Source organism: Nuphar pumila, chromosome 6 (genome assembly GCF_984573655.1).
Source record: "Nuphar pumila chromosome 6, dmNupPumi1.hap1.1, whole genome shotgun sequence".
NCBI classification, from domain to species: Eukaryota; Viridiplantae; Streptophyta; class Magnoliopsida; order Nymphaeales; family Nymphaeaceae; genus Nuphar; species Nuphar pumila.
Window position 1 is genome coordinate 12,033,854 of NC_143254.1, and position 15,486 is coordinate 12,049,339.

At 35.7% G+C, this 15,486-nt stretch overlaps 1 protein-coding gene across 3 annotated transcripts; it reads left to right on the forward strand.

Moving 5' to 3' along the window:
• The first annotated feature begins 1,631 nt into the window (after window positions 1–1,631).
• LOC149833971 (persulfide dioxygenase ETHE1 homolog, mitochondrial-like) lies at window positions 1,632–15,102 on the forward strand. Of its 3 annotated transcripts, XM_090011148.1 has the most exons (10): window positions 1,644–1,968; window positions 3,813–3,941; window positions 4,075–4,233; window positions 5,008–5,142; window positions 10,189–10,230; window positions 10,334–10,393; window positions 10,478–10,531; window positions 13,816–13,840; window positions 13,934–14,062; window positions 14,789–14,927. In XM_090011148.1, the coding sequence occupies exons 1-9, from the start codon at window positions 1,702–1,704 to the stop codon at window positions 14,035–14,037; spliced, it is 975 nt and encodes a 324-aa protein (XP_089867274.1). In that variant the 5' UTR covers window positions 1,644–1,701; the 3' UTR covers window positions 14,038–14,062; window positions 14,789–14,927. The 3 variants fall into 3 exon arrangements, with proteins under 3 accessions (XP_089867275.1, XP_089867274.1, XP_089867273.1); XM_090011149.1 differs by having other exon boundaries at window positions 1,632–1,968; window positions 4,075–4,182; window positions 13,934–15,102; XM_090011147.1 differs by having other exon boundaries at window positions 13,934–15,102.
• The last annotated feature ends 384 nt before the right edge of the window (window positions 15,103–15,486 follow it).

Sequence of the window (15,486 nt, forward strand, 5' to 3'; positions counted from 1 at the left end):
CAATTTAATCAAGTTGTTCAACATTAATTAACAAAGATTAACTAATACAAATATTTATATTATTTTTAGATTTAACAAGCAATAATATCAATTAACAAAAATTAACTAACAATAATCAATAGTAATTAACTAACAAAAATTAACTGCTAACAGAAATTAGAAAACACAAATTACAGTCAAACAAGAAAGTTAAGAGAATAAGACACAACTTGATAGTATCATCATTCAAATAACGATAAGATTTATATTTTTACTAAACAAATGTGATATTCTAAATATTTATATTATATCAAATAACAATATATAAAATATTTATATAAACTACTTAAATACTACTCGTCTAGTTGTTTTAGATGCAAAAATATTTATCAAATCAGTATAATCAAGTTCTTCAACCATTTCTTTCTCAATTGACAACATAGCTCGGGCCTTAAAATTGGGCCCCTAAATTTTTTTTGAGCCCAGGGGCCCTGAGGCCCAAGCCTCATTGGCCTCTTTACAAGTCCGGCTTTGACAATAATAATACCTATAGTTTAGGTGGAACTATGGGGTGGCAATCGGGTCGGGGTGGTCGATCGTGTCGGTGAGTCAGCATACCTCAACACGAACCCAACCCGTTTATTAAACGGGTTGGATGTGGCAAACACTAACCCGACCCATTTATTAAATGGGTAACCCGACACGACATGGTTAACCCGTTTAATAAACGAGTCAGGTCGGGTAAACGGGTTGGCGAGTCAAGTTCGTGTTAGCGGGCGGGTTGGGTAAACAAGTTGGCGGGTCGGGTTCGGGTAAACGGGTTGACCCTCCCGCCTAACCTGTTTATTAAACGGGTCAGCCGGGTTGGCGGGTTGGCATACCCCTAACACTAACCTGACATGTTTAATAAACAGGTTAGGCAGGTCGACCCATTTACGACACGAACTCATTTAAGCTAAACCCAAACTCGCCTAAGAAGCGGGTTGGCAGGTCGTGTCAGAAATTGCCACCCCTAAGTGGAAGCGGATAAGGTCATGTTGAACATGAGTATTTTTGCTCATGCCAACATCGTGGCCGTCTCTTTGCATTTTGGATGAATGCCACATGGTTTGTTGACTTTTGAGCTTTCTAAAATGCAAATCGAGTGCTCATGTTCAACATGACCTGATCGGCTTTCGTTTAGGTTCAAACTGAAGCTTGGTGATTCTTTGGGGTTGAGGAGTAAGCCCTCAGAGTTTTATGCTGACATGGACAGAGACCATAAGTATGGCAGGTTGAGCCAGCTTCGACCTAAGCCCAGGGCGGTTTCTTTGAGTAAAAAAAAGAAAGACAAAAATACCTTCATATTAATTAAATACATATCTTGGTCTTTTTATGAGGGTACATGATTGCTTTTCAATTTCAAAAGGGGAAATATAATAGAGTTAAAAGAATAATGTTTTACAAAGTGTTTGTGTCTAATCCGAAGCCTCTATTTGGCAGTTTTCAGGAAATCTGTAGTGGGTATTAGGAAATTCATAAAAACGAGCGTGGCCCCTAAATGGAATATTCCCTAAAAAATATTTAAAAAAAACGAGAACCGTTCGATTGGTTCGGGCTTTAGTAGTTTCTCCCGGGTATAAGATATTTGTCCAAAGCCCAACCCAACAACTACCATAGAGTCGGGCTCGGCGATCGGGCAACTCCGTCACCTTCCACTGCCGAAGCTCTCTGAGGCGCGCGATGCTCCATCTCCGGCGCTTTCTTCCCTCCTCTATAAATGCCTCCTCCTCCCCAATCCTCTCTCGCCTCTCTCCCTCCTCCCCTTCCTCTCGCTCCGTGCCTTTCCCTAATACGGCTTTCCGCGGGGGCTTCCTGGCGAGGGCCTTCTCCGCGATCGCGAACACTTCAGATGGTTCGAATCTTCTCTTGAGGCAACTCTTCGAGATCGAATCCTGTACGTACACGTACTTGCTCGCTGACGTCGGTCACCCGGAGAAGCCCGCCGTCGTGAGGATCTCTTCTTTTTGTTATTTTGTTTGTTTTTATGGGATTCATGTTCACTAGCTTTTTATTTGGATTTAGATGAGTTTTTCTCTTAATTTTTCGGTTTTTACGGAATTTAAGTTCGAAATTTGTTGTTTTTCGTTGAGTCTCATGTTTTTTTTTCGACAATAACTCTTCGCATGATTTTGTGATGAGGTTTTTTCTTGCTTCTTCCGAGTTCTTTGAGGCATTTTAATTCTCTTATCTATTTGTATTGTTTTTTTACTTTTTGGGCTTTAATTCAATGTGGGCATGTGTGCTTTTAGCTTAAATTTGTGTGATTAGTTTGATGCAAAGCAGACGTTGATGTTCTTTTTTCTTTTTTGAAATAAGTAGCTTAGTTTATATCTTAATTAAAGTCGTAAATTGGATTTTTGATGAATAAATGTATTTCTTATGTATGCTAAGCAAGCATAGAAAAAAATTTCCCCTTATTTTGGTATGATTAATCGTCAATTGTGGTCTAGTTCTGTTTTTGAAGCGTTCTTCTGTGATGTAAATTTAGGCTAAAACTTTACTTTTTTCTGTGCCTCTCTTTTTTCTCTTTCTCATGAAATCGGTTTGAAGTTTTCTATGTCTGTGAGTTTTTGTTGATGTTTTCTGTTTTTGGTTTTACAGCCGGGATTATTAAGTAAGCGTTTCATTCTCTCTCTTTTTATGCCTTGTTTAATCATCTTATTTTAGATTGTTAATTATTATAATTATTTAATTATTCTGTTTTAACTTATTTATAATACTTCTGATTATGTTACCTTCAAAACTGATATTTGTTTTCTTTTAAGCGTTTTATCTAACTTCTGTTAAATTGTTTAGTTTCAAGTTACATAATCCTTTTTAATAAAAGATGATCTCTTAACACTTCAAAATAGTTAACAGTTATTTTTTCTCATGAAAAGTTTATGCAAAATGTAAATTCTTGCAAAACAATTAAATATTTGTCGGTAGGAAAAAAAAGTGGATACTTTGTTGGCTATATATTGGTCGAAAAAAAAAGGATGCTTTGTTGGTTATATATTTTGAGATTTACTTGTTGGAATCTTCCAATGATGGGACATGCATGAATTGTTGATGGCAGCCAACCTTGTTTTCTTAATCTTAATATTTTTTTCTTTTTTGTTCCATTTTGCTGTGAGCATGCACACGTTTTTCTAATTACGACTCTAATATGAGATCGGATTTGGCAGTACACATCAGTTATCATCTAAATTTGTTTGTTGAGTTTGTCATAACCAGAGTGGTTCGAAAGCATCCCAATAATTTTCCAGACATAAGACACAAATAAGATGCGCATTATGACTCAGAACATGAAAATCCCCCCATCTCCCTTATTCATTTTTAGTGTTTAACATCAAGTCACTCAACAGTCCACATCACATTTGGTACCTTCTTCTAGGTCTTCTATAGTCTCTGATAGATTCCGCTTCCTGCTAAATGTTAACTAAGATTTACTCTTATGTTATGATATTATGTTCAATTATTGAATTCTGTTTCTAAATTTAATGCCTATATATTTTTTTCAACTACAAGCATAAGATTTCCAAGACCAAGAGGCTTGAAAACCTGTGAATTTCAATAAATTTTGTTTTATTTTTTGTCCATTGCTTATCGTTAAGGCTGTTCTAATTGACAATCCCTTAGTTTTGTGTTTTTTTTTTCATAATTATCAGCTTATTGGGTTCTTTACTGTTTTTGTTTATGTTGTCAAGAGATCTTTCTCAATCAATCCACTTATCCATATTGGATTCTTAACTTTTTTTGTATATGTTGCGATACTTTGTGCACTGTGTCTAAAGCATTTGTTTGTCCAGTTGATTGATCCAGTTGATATAACAGTGGACAGAGACCTAGATCTTGTTAAGGAATTAGGCTTAAAGCTGATTTATGCAATGAATACCCATTGCCATGCTGATCATATCACTGGAACTGGCTTAATAAAGGTAGCAAGTTGTTCTTTCAGAAAATTTTGATAGAATTATGGGATACACAATGTTGAACTTGTCCTCTGTATATTTTATTGTTTTCCTTGGGTTTCATGTGCCACATGCATGTTCATCAAATGTTTTTATGCAGACAAAGATGCCTGATGTGAAATCAATTATTTCAAAAGATAGCAAAGCCAAGGCAGATATTTTGATCAATGCTGGTGACAGAATACATTTGGGGAATCTGTTTCTGGAGGTACTGCATGTCTCTTTACTAATTTCGCAAGTGATGTCAAGTAAGCAGAAGGTGATTGGAAAACAGTAACAACTTTAGTCTTGCATGGCCCTTGGCTGCTTTCAGCTCTCTTTTTTTCTTTTACCAATTAGAAACATGTTGCATAGTTTTTGTGTGGCTTTTATGACCCCTTGCGATTCATTAAGAGAGTGGTATTTGTCTTTCTAGGCATAGCAAACATAGCATGTCACTAAGGTGAAGCTAGTTGTTGCAATTCTGTTAGCCTTACATGTGAGACTGGAGGTAGTTTTAGGTGAATCACCTCGAGGCTTTAGCCAGTTTTTCTAGTAAATTCATTTGGGAAATTAATGATTTTGCATTATGAATATAAGAACTCCTAGAATAATGAGCTCAATCATTTCCAATGTCTTTCATGTCCTTCCTATGTTTTCCTGTCAGTATTCTATATTATGGCCTGATAAGCATCTGTAAGTACTTTCAGTGAAATTATTTTTTTCCATGATTCCAACACACTTGCAGCATCTTGCTATTTCTGATCTCATGTATTCTCTTCTTCTCTTGTTTCAGATGTGCAGAACTGTTGAACAATACTTTACCTCATATTCTGTATCTAGATGCATATTTGACATTTATCTTATTATAAGCTTTACAGCTTCATTTTGTCTTCCATTATAAAATGATGCTCAAATATCTATTCAAACATGTTCAGGGTTGGGTACACTATAAAACATAAACTTTTCTTTGGTCTTATCCTATTTCTTTTACAAGTTCTCATATATGTAATTTAGCAATGCACATCTTCTTAATCTAAAGTTTGTTGTGTAGGCTCGTGCAACTCCAGGGCATACCCCAGGGTGTATCACATATGTAACAGGCGACGGGACTGATCAGCCTAAACCTAGGATGGCTTTTACAGGTGATGCTCTTCTAATACGAGGCTGTGGAAGAACAGATTTTCAGGTACCATATTAACTTTTGATCAAAGACCACAAATAAAAGTTTTTGTTCTCTTGGGATGAATTATTTTGTTTCTTTTATTGAACCATTTCAAAATGCTTTAGAATACGGAACTGTCTAGATCTGTATGGCAGGATTTAGAAATCTCAGTATCTAGAGATGGTTAATAAACTCATATCAACACATTTGGAAAGTGGTAAAGTGGTTCATTTTCATATAAAAATCAATCTTTCTCATATAACAATAAGTTCAATTCAAACATGGAATCTATTATCCCAAGTCAATGGAAAAATAGATCTCGGTCAAAGATACTTTCATGGGATTTGAAGTCATACCTCACCCCATGTGACTTCAATTCTCATAAAAGTTGTTCTCACCTATAATTTGTGCCTGCTCTCTCTCTCTCTCAATAAAAATCACCAAAATCAACCTAATCCAATCTATACAGAATATGACCTTGTTTTAGATTTGATATTGGATCAAATATTTATTCATTCAAATACATCTAGTTTTGCGGTTAATGCATCTAAATGCAGATTTTATCATGAACTATAACTGAACGGATAACATTGGGTCCAAGATATTTTGACATGAAATTAATCCATTTTTAAAAAATAGTTGAGTCTTCAACTTATTATTGCATAAAATAAACATGAGAAACTGAATCATATCTCAATTCATATAGGTAAAAACAAAAATAAGAAACTAATACATAGCATTGTAAATTGTATGTTTCATTTTCATAAAATATATATGTATATATAATATTCTTTAGTTCAAGAAATCTATATTAAGGATGAAGCTGGCCAGAACAATATTTGGCTAGCCTCCAAGCCTAAAAATGCTGAGTAGAGGTGCAAATGGATTGGATACAGGCCTAAAAAAGATTAAAAACAAACTCTTACATGGAAAAATGCAACCTGATCAAATTTTGATTTGAATCTGAATTAGATTCTGCCTGAAATACTGATCCACATCTTATTTGAATCCGAAAATAATCCAAATAAACATATCCAAATCCGATCTAAATGTTCATTCGGATCTTTCTTTAAGGATCAGTATCTGGAAAGAACATGGATTCAGATTAATTATATACCTATATCCAATTCATTTACACCCCTAGCTGTGAGTGTGATTCCTTTAGAAAATTAGCCTGAGGGATGTTTGTTTCACCACAGATGGTGGGAAGGAGGCCACTGTCAGTGTCCATCTGTCCATGGACTTTTCTCTTGAGACAAATTCACCCCTGCAACTTTTCTTCCCATGAAATTATATATGGTAAATAGCATAGGACCCTTGCTTTTTGGGGACATTCTTATCAGGGAGGATTTACATTTTTTTTCTGCATCTCAAATGGCCCTAAAAGTCAGTCATTTTCTATATGACGAAGGAAAACTGCTATATTCCATCCAGTTAAAAAATCAATTAGAAAAAGTACATGATTCTGACTGAGATGCTGACTCTGACCTTCAAAAATGAAGCTCTCATGACTTCACCAGGGCCTGTCACATTTTGTCTGTTTTACTCATGAAGTAGGCATTTTTTTTTTTTGAGAAAAAGAGTAACATTTCATTACCAACCAATCAAACGACACAAGACCGATGAGGAATTGACTTGCAGTGAGAGGGAAAGATTAATATTACAACTGAAGATAGGCTTCATCTTGCCCATATCATTGAATCCCCTTCTAGAGCCAACTATATAAAAAAACAGCAGTCAGAAAACAGTTGCACAGAACAATGGGCCTGGAATACTTGTCATGAAAGAGAGGTGCATTTCGGTTAACCACCAAACATCGACCAAGACGCAAGTAAACAACAGTGCCAGACAAAAGTCCAACATTTGTTGTTCCAAAGGTTAACTGGAACCAGAAGCAGGTAGTGGGCCAAAGGAGGATCATTGACTAGTAGCTGAGGCAGATTCCATGAGGGTTTAAAAATAAAGTGACATAATCAAAACATATGTGGGCCAGACTCTTCATGCTGGACACACATGCAACACCTACTGGTCAGGCATAACTACTTTTTAGAATTTGCTTTTTCCTTGATGAATTTAAACCTAAAAAAAAAACTCATACAAAAGCATAGAAAAAGTTTATGAAAGCAAGTTTTAATGCAATAATATTTTATACAAAACAAAGAACAGTATGGAGGTTGATAATGTGTACATGTACACATAATCTCATGACTCATGATATCTTAAAAGTGAATGCTTCTCCAGTAATTTCACTTGAATGTGATTTTTGAGTTGGAATCTGCTGCTCCTGAGATTGTCCTCCTCCTGTTATAAATAACACTCAAACACTGGAAATATCACAACATTTCGAATGGAATTTTTGGAAATAAAGAAAAACAAAAAAATATTACAATGTAATAGTGCCAGTGTGTCACTGACTTTGAGAGATCAAAATAATAGACAAGGATATTCCTAATATACATTATAGAACTTGGAAAATCTGCAAAACTCATTTTCTCAAAATTTTACCTTTCTGTCTATAACTCTATATATTCCTAGTTTTTCCTCCGAAAAAGTTTGGCCACCTTTGTGGATCTGCTGAAATTACCATGACAGCATTGTGCTGTTGGCCTTCTTTTTTAACTTTTGACTCTAGGTATATCATGTATGTGTGAAAATATCTCAAAAAGGAGATAAAGTGTGCTATAAGCACAACACCACCAATAGGTAGGGGTGGCAATCGGGTTGGGTTGGCGGGTCGGGTTGGTGTGTCAACATACCTCAACCCGAACCCGACCCGTTTATTAAACGGGTAGGCTGTGGCAAACACGAACCCGACCCGTTTAATAAACGGGTAACCCGACACGACCCGCCAACCCATTTAATAAATGGGTTGGGTCGGGTAAACGGGTTTTCAGGTTCGCGGGTCGGGTTGACGGATCGGGTTGGCAGGTAGGCAGGTTGGCGGGTCGGGTTGACGGGTTGACGGGTTGGGCAGACGGGTTGGCGGGTTGACCCACCCGCCTAACCCGTTTATTAAACGGGTCAGACGGGTTGGCGGGTTGGCATACCCCCAACCCGAACCCGACCTGTTTAATAAACGGGTTACACGGGTCGACCCGTTTATTAAACGGGTTGGCTTAAGCCCAACCTGAACCCGCCTAAGAGGCGGGTTGGCGGGTCGGGTTGGCAGGTCGTGTCAGAAATTGCCACCCCTACCAATAGGTATGTGCACGAATGCACAAGAACACTTTGAACAAATGTACACAAAGGTACAATAAAGAAACACAAATGCACAAAGGCATACAAAATATAAAGAATTTTTATTGAGAAGAATGAAGAACAAAAGCTCCAAGAAGTGAGAAATACAAAGGGGGATCTCCCCTATTTATAGGAGGTAATGAGCCTTGGAGGGGCTCCACTAGCTGTTGGAGCCCCTCCAAGGGTTAGAATTCTAACCGTTGGAGGGGCCCAACAGCTAGTGTTGAGCCCCCTCCAAGTTGACCTTAGTCAAAGAAAAATAAAAAGCAAAAAAGAAAATGAAAAGAAAAGAAAAAAAAATAAAAAATATTACAACATATTCATAATTATGAATATGCGCAAAAAGGGGGAAATGACTATAATACCCTTGTGGGCTTTACAAAAAGATATTTACATATATCTAAAGATGGATACATATACATATATATAACATATATATATATATGTATATGTATCCCTCTTTAGGTACATGTATATATATATATATATATATACATAAAAGAGAGATACATTTTAACAGTATGGTCAAAACAGTGTTCAGAATTATCAGAATTTTTTCTTTTCTGGTCGGATTAGATTCAATATGCATCATCCTTTGTATGGCTGTATTCAAGAAAAGCATATTTTTTATGTCACTCTGGATTCTTTCTTGTTCTCTCTAATAAATATTTGACTATTATTTTTTTTATATCTTTCTTTTTCTTCGCCTTTTTACCTTTTAAAAAATGCAAGTTCACATTGGAGACTGGCGTAGCTGGTATGTTGCATGTACAATTTTTAATTATTTCTCTTATGCCTATTAATGAGATAGCAGCCCCCTCAGTTCATGATATCCCATTGTTGAGATTTAAGCAGAATATGGTTATTGATCTATAACTTGAGGGAGTCATTGATTCAGCTGGAAAGAGATTGACAAATAATAATGAGAATATTTAGTAGTCTAATTATTCCAAATGGTATTTCAAAATATTACAGGGATTATTCTCCACGAATTCATAAAATGAAGCACACCTATTTTAGATAGTCTTTCAATGGGTTGAGAATCTGATTACAGTCAGTGCTACCGGCATTCTTCCATGCTCATAGCACACTCCCCTGATTTACCTATGCATCCTGAATCAGGCCTCACAAACGTGTGTTTCCCTGTTTCATCCAGCTGCTTCATGTGAATAGGTTATCAGTGTTGTTAAAAGCACGCCTTGAGGCACAAAAGGTGCACCTCACCTTGAGGCGAGGCTCTCTGCGCCTCAAGGCGCCAGAAGAAGAAGAAGAAGAAGAAGAAGAAGAAGAAGAAGAAGAAGAAGAATGCCTTTGTTAAGAATTTGATTGGATTCCTGATACCAAGTTGAATACTTAGGAAGAACTGTTTGGGCATCAGATTCCGTATTCTTCTTGACGAACTGACCTTATTAAATGACATCATTCAGAAGATGAAGTTGATATTTCAACTTAACTGTGGGACAACCAAAGCGAGAAAATTTATGTGTCAACTTCGACTACAAGCTAAATTTGCTGCACTTGTTAACCATGGATTGTCTCTGGAAACTGTATAAATCCCAGTTTCCAACAGCTATCGAGCGAGGCTATTGAGCAAACTTCAGGTGTTACTTTGATCATTTTATCATTGTGGTACTTACTGAGCCCTCTTGACTTCCTTTCAGAACTTACCCTTTTTTTGTCACTGAGGATTGATCCAAGCCTCATCTGCTTTGATTCAGTGGCTTTCTCAACATTGACTGAACTTGAGAAATGTCTCGTCCATTGTAATTTCCATTTTTTGAAGAGTAATTTGTATTTTGTTTTGCTTTGTCCAATATTTTCTTCTGTGTGCAGGGAGGAAGCTCAAGTCAACTTTACAAATCTGTGTACTCTCAGGCAAGTGCATCATCTGGTCATTAGATACATTCCTTTTTTATGCTACTTTTGACTTGTTATCATATCAGCTGCAGTCCTCACTTTGAAGTCATTGTGCATTCAGATTTTCTCATTGCCAAAAAACACATTGATTTATCCTGGTCATGACTACAAAGGCTTCACTGTAAGAAATGTTCTATCAGTAAAAGTAGTTCTTTGCATTATTCTCAGTTACCTGTGTATGAATTATTCAAATTTAAACTTTCAGGTTAGCACAGTGGAAGAAGAGATTCTCTACAATCCTCGGTTGTCAAAAGATGAGGTGAGCTGCATATCTATGGTTTGATTTTTAGTTTTCTTTTAACAATGAAGCATCTGTTTGATTTTTTTTTGGTGTTAGAATATTTCTTGAAAAATAAATTATTTCTATTATTTAAGTTATCTTCCTAGTCAATCAAATAAAATTCTGTGAAATAAGTTGAGTTGCTGACATAACATCCACTTCCTGAAAACAGTAAATAATAAACATGTGGATAATCTTGGAACTGTCAGTGGTTGTCAATGGAAATTGGTTCTCCTCGTAACTTACATATGATTTAGGGAAGTATATAAATTGAAAAATCTTCTATATTTCATGTCAGTTCTATTAACTGTTTAATCAAACACTATTGAGACCCAGATATTAACATGACGAAAAACCTGTTATTGAATCCTTGAAATCACCATTGGGGCATGATTTCAATTACAAGAAGTTTAGATTGGATAGGATTTTAGGGTTGGTCCCTTATATCCAATAATACATCAGTACAACTGGTGTTTCGTGAAGTAGTTTAAGTTTATTCCTGATGACTTTGTTGTCTACATACTGATAGTGGTTATGATAAACTCTTTTTCCATATGGTTTCTGAGGATACTCTGTAACCTATGCTCGATATCAAGTATTTACTATTAATTGTATGTTTGTTTGTTAACTACAAATCTATGAAATGCTTTAGACTTTGAGTTAATTGGTGGTCAATAACTTCATACCTAGAGCATCTTGTAAAATGTAGTATTATTATACAAATTTTCATGTGTATATATATGTGTGTGTATTCGTATCAATGTGCCCATCCTTTTACAGATTTCCATGTTGTGCCTACCCTTGCATCAGTACCTATGTGACATGTCACCATTATTTGAGATGGACTTTAACTTGAAAATTATGAGACTTCTTGTTTGAGTCACCAAAATTGGTCATCATCAGTAACCTTTTTAATTACAACAAAAATGCACTCAAGGGGTGTATGAAGGGGTTAACATGATTACAAATTTTCCCATCATATCCAATGCAATGATATAATACAAAAATAGAATAGAACAAGTAAGCATCCCTCTACATCAGATTTTGTTGATCCTTTTCCGCATCTTCATCGAGTGGCACATCTTCCATGTTTGAATACAACCTATGTCACATAGGTGCAGGTGCAGATACAGGTGCGGCGATGCATCACTTCAAAAAAAAACTTGGATGCAGGGAGGGTATATGTATACTTTAACAGTTTTAAGTTAGCATTACTAATAAAATAAAAATAATTACCATATAATAAAACAATTATTATTATCATCTATTCATCATGCATAAATTCATACAATAAATCAAATTAACTATGAAGTACAAGTCAAGTCAAGCAGATTGCATACTAATCAAACAAGTCAAGCAGAAAAAAACAAATTATACTAACAAAAGAAGCAGTACTGGGTTCGGTTCTTCTGAACCCAGGTATGGGTTCAGGTTTTGCCGAACTCAGTCCTGAGTTCAGTTTTGTTGAACCCACATCTGGGTTCATGTTCTGCTTAACCCAAGCTTGGGTTTAGTAGAGCCAGACCCAGCAACCTTGGGTTCAAGTTTTGCCAAACCCAACCTTGGGTTCGGCCCTTGCGGCAAAGAGGGGAGGAGGTGGAAGGAGAAGGAAGAAGAAGAGAGAGAGAAGAAGAAAAAAAAAGAGGGTTAAGTTGTGTATATATATATATATTATTTATAATGATGTAATAGGCAATATCTTTTAGGGGTTTTTTTATCATTTCACAATATTATAATATGTTGTGCCTGTTAGGGGTACTTTAGTTCTTTTACTTTATTTTGTTCTTTTTGTCCTTTTCTATTTTTATAGGAACTATTTGGTCAAAGACCAAATAGAGCTGTTGGGTTCTTTTTGGACTAGTCAACATTGATTTGGCTAGTCAATAGAGCTGTTGGAACTGTCCAACAGCTCTATTTGAGAATACCTCTTGTGTATAAATAAGGATGGACCTCTCTCTTATTCTTCAATGCTTCTCTCAAGTATTCATGCTCAATAAAATATATATTTTTTATGTTCTTGTGTTGCTCTTTTAAATTTGTTTTTTGTCTTGAATGCACTTAGTGCTTGTGTAGTGCCTTTGTTCTATTGTATTGGCCCTTAGTTGAATTTGTGTTCTTCATGTGCACTTTGTGTTTATAATCTTGTAAGCCCTTAAGAGGCTGTTTTGTATTTTCACATATCTCATTAGAGAGAGGAGGCGGAAGAGGAGAAAGAAGAAGAGATAGACATTCTTGAGTGGCGGAAGAGGAGAAAGAAGAAGACATAGGCATACTTGAGTGTCGTTGTTGTCGGAAGAGAAGGAGGAGATCTGATGTCGTAGAAAGAGGAGGAGGATGAGTGGGGACGGGAGGCGGAGGAGGGGTTGAGAAGAGGGGGGGGGGGGGGGTTACGCAATTGTGCCCTAACCCCCGCCCCCCAAAACACGATTTTGTTCATGTTTTTTTTTACTTGGATAAAAATGGACTCAATTATAGTTGATCGAGTCCATTTCTATACATTTATAACCCTGGGTACGGGTTGACCGCACCCGGTGCTGCTGCTTCTTATGGTAGCCGTACCGGGTGCCGCACCCGCATCGCGTCACGTCGCATCGACGCAGGTGCGGCGACCCTATAGAAGAGTTCATGTGACATAGAGTACAACAAATGGCATCCTGGACCAGTTATCAGGCTAATGCAATAAGTGTAACCAGTTGGTATGCCTAATACCATGCAGTATCAGTCAAGTGGTATGATGAAACCACCTGATTCCTCTACATATATGTTGGGTATAACGATATTTCTTGAAACATTTTATGAGGACAGATAATCTGGTATGTGAGACCCGGAGATGTTCCTTTTCTGAGGTGATCATTTCTTTTTCCTTTTTATTTTTCAGAACCAATTTACTTGTTTAACTTGTTTGTTTTATCTTGTCTTTGTATCACATTGAGCTCATTTTATTGTGTTGGTCATGTATGATTAGTTTCTCTTCCCTATCGATTGGGCAAAATCTTTCATCCATCAGTGTCCAATGATCATGTGTAACACAGAACTGGTTCTTGCATACGGGTTCATCCACCCATTACAGGACTTTTTTCTTGTGGTGGATATTTTCTCATCATGATGCATAAAAAAAATGCTTTTTCTGTTTTATTTTTAGTTTTTTCATGGATGTATTTCTCGATAAAAAAAATCCATGGAAAAGCCAAGAATAAAACAGAAGCAAATTTTCATGTTTTTCCATGGATGTTGATTTGATTCTTTCATTTTCATCTGTGCAGGAAACATTCAAGGCCATCTTGGATAGTAAGTATCGAGTATATAAACTACATTAATGTTTACCTTCGTCTGAACTTGATTATCTGATGCATTGTCCAACTAACATCTGCCCATTTACAGGCATGAAGTTGCCCAACCCGAAAATGATAGACGCCGCGTTGCAAGCAAATATGGTTTGTGGGTTGCAGGAGAAGCCAGAAGAGCCATTATCAGTCAATGTGTAGCAACCAGTCACTTATGTCGATCAAGGTAATTTCTCGGCGAAAATTTTTCTCGGAAATATTTTCAAAAGGTGATTTCTGTCAGAAAATTCTTGGGAAATTCTCGGAAGATTTAAAGATAGAAAAATAATCGGTTTTCTATTATTTTCTTGCAAAAATGCAAAGAAACAATTTAAAAAGCTTTTAAAATATAAAAGAAACAAAAACAGATACTTAAAATACATAAACAAATATGTTTTTTGAACATAGCGGTTAGATCTCGGAAAAATATAATATTGTGATATTTTCAAAATATCGGTGATATCAGTGACTGGTAGCAACCTACTACTTGAATTCCAACCAAATTTTTTCATGTATTGATAAGTCGATCGGTTGTTCTAGCTGTCTGATTTTCGCTCATGCATTTGGCTTGTCCAGATCATTTTTTTTTCACTTTTTTTTATTCTTGGCTATAATAGGAGATGTTTATACATCCAGTTGTATATATGATCATTATCACTATAATTTGAGGGAGTGAATGCTAACCACTCATTCTTCATTTGCACGTCTCCTAGCGCCTTACAAATATCTCTGATATTTTGAAATATCAAGGTGCTTTCAAAAGCCAATATAATACTGAAGAGTGAAGACTCACCATATTTTCAAAATATTGATTATTTTGTAAATATCATGTTTTTATTACGATATTAACATGATAAAAGCACTTCTATGTCCGATTTTTTTTACATTTTTTTTTAATTTCATTTATGTGCAGACACTTTGTGGTGATTTTCTTGCAAAAACAAAAATTGTTGATTTGTCACGAGATTTTCCATGCAAAGAAAATCCTGATGTCGAGAGCTGTAAGATTGATCACAAATCAGGTGTTATTTTCATGCCAATAAGTTCAGTCGAGATGGTCATTATAATCCGAAGCTCGTTTAGTTGCAACTCATGGAGATGGAGCACGATCGCGTCTCGATGTCATCATGTTGGGAATGTTGATGATTTTCTGAAAACTTTGTTGTAATTTTTGCATCTGCCTCAATAAATTGTTTTTCTTGGTTAAGGCCCTTAAGGAGGCCAAAATCTGTTTTGTTTTATAACAAATCTCATGAAAATATTGTCTTAAGTAAAAAAACACAGATATTAAAATATAATTAATATCACACCGTAAACAATTTGTTTTGTTAAATAAAAAATTCAATAAAAAAAATACGGCAATTTCATAAAAGGTAATATCTTAAAATATTGTGTTTTTTGGCATTATATCGACTTTTGAAAATGTCAAGATAAAATTGCGGCTTTTTACAAATATCAATAATGGTTGTGACATACGCTTTAAATGATATTTGTCTGAATCTATATCACAAACATTGGCAAGCTTTGAACTTACTCCAATTTCTTCTAGTGCCCTAAATTAAATAAAAACACAAAGTATATGATAAATTCATGATAAATTTTTTTATTTTG

Coding starts and splice junctions, on each gene's coding strand:
- LOC149833971 (XM_090011147.1), top strand. CDS start 1,702: ATGCTCCATCTCCGGCGCTTTCTTCCCTCCTCTATAAATGCCTCCTCC. Junction 4,234..5,007: donor TGATGTCAAGTAAGCAGAAG/GTGATTGGAAAA, acceptor TTTGTTGTGTAG/GCTCGTGCAACTCCAGGGCA. Junction 10,231..10,333: donor ACAAATCTGTGTACTCTCAG/GCAAGTGCATCA, acceptor TTGTGCATTCAG/ATTTTCTCATTGCCAAAAAA.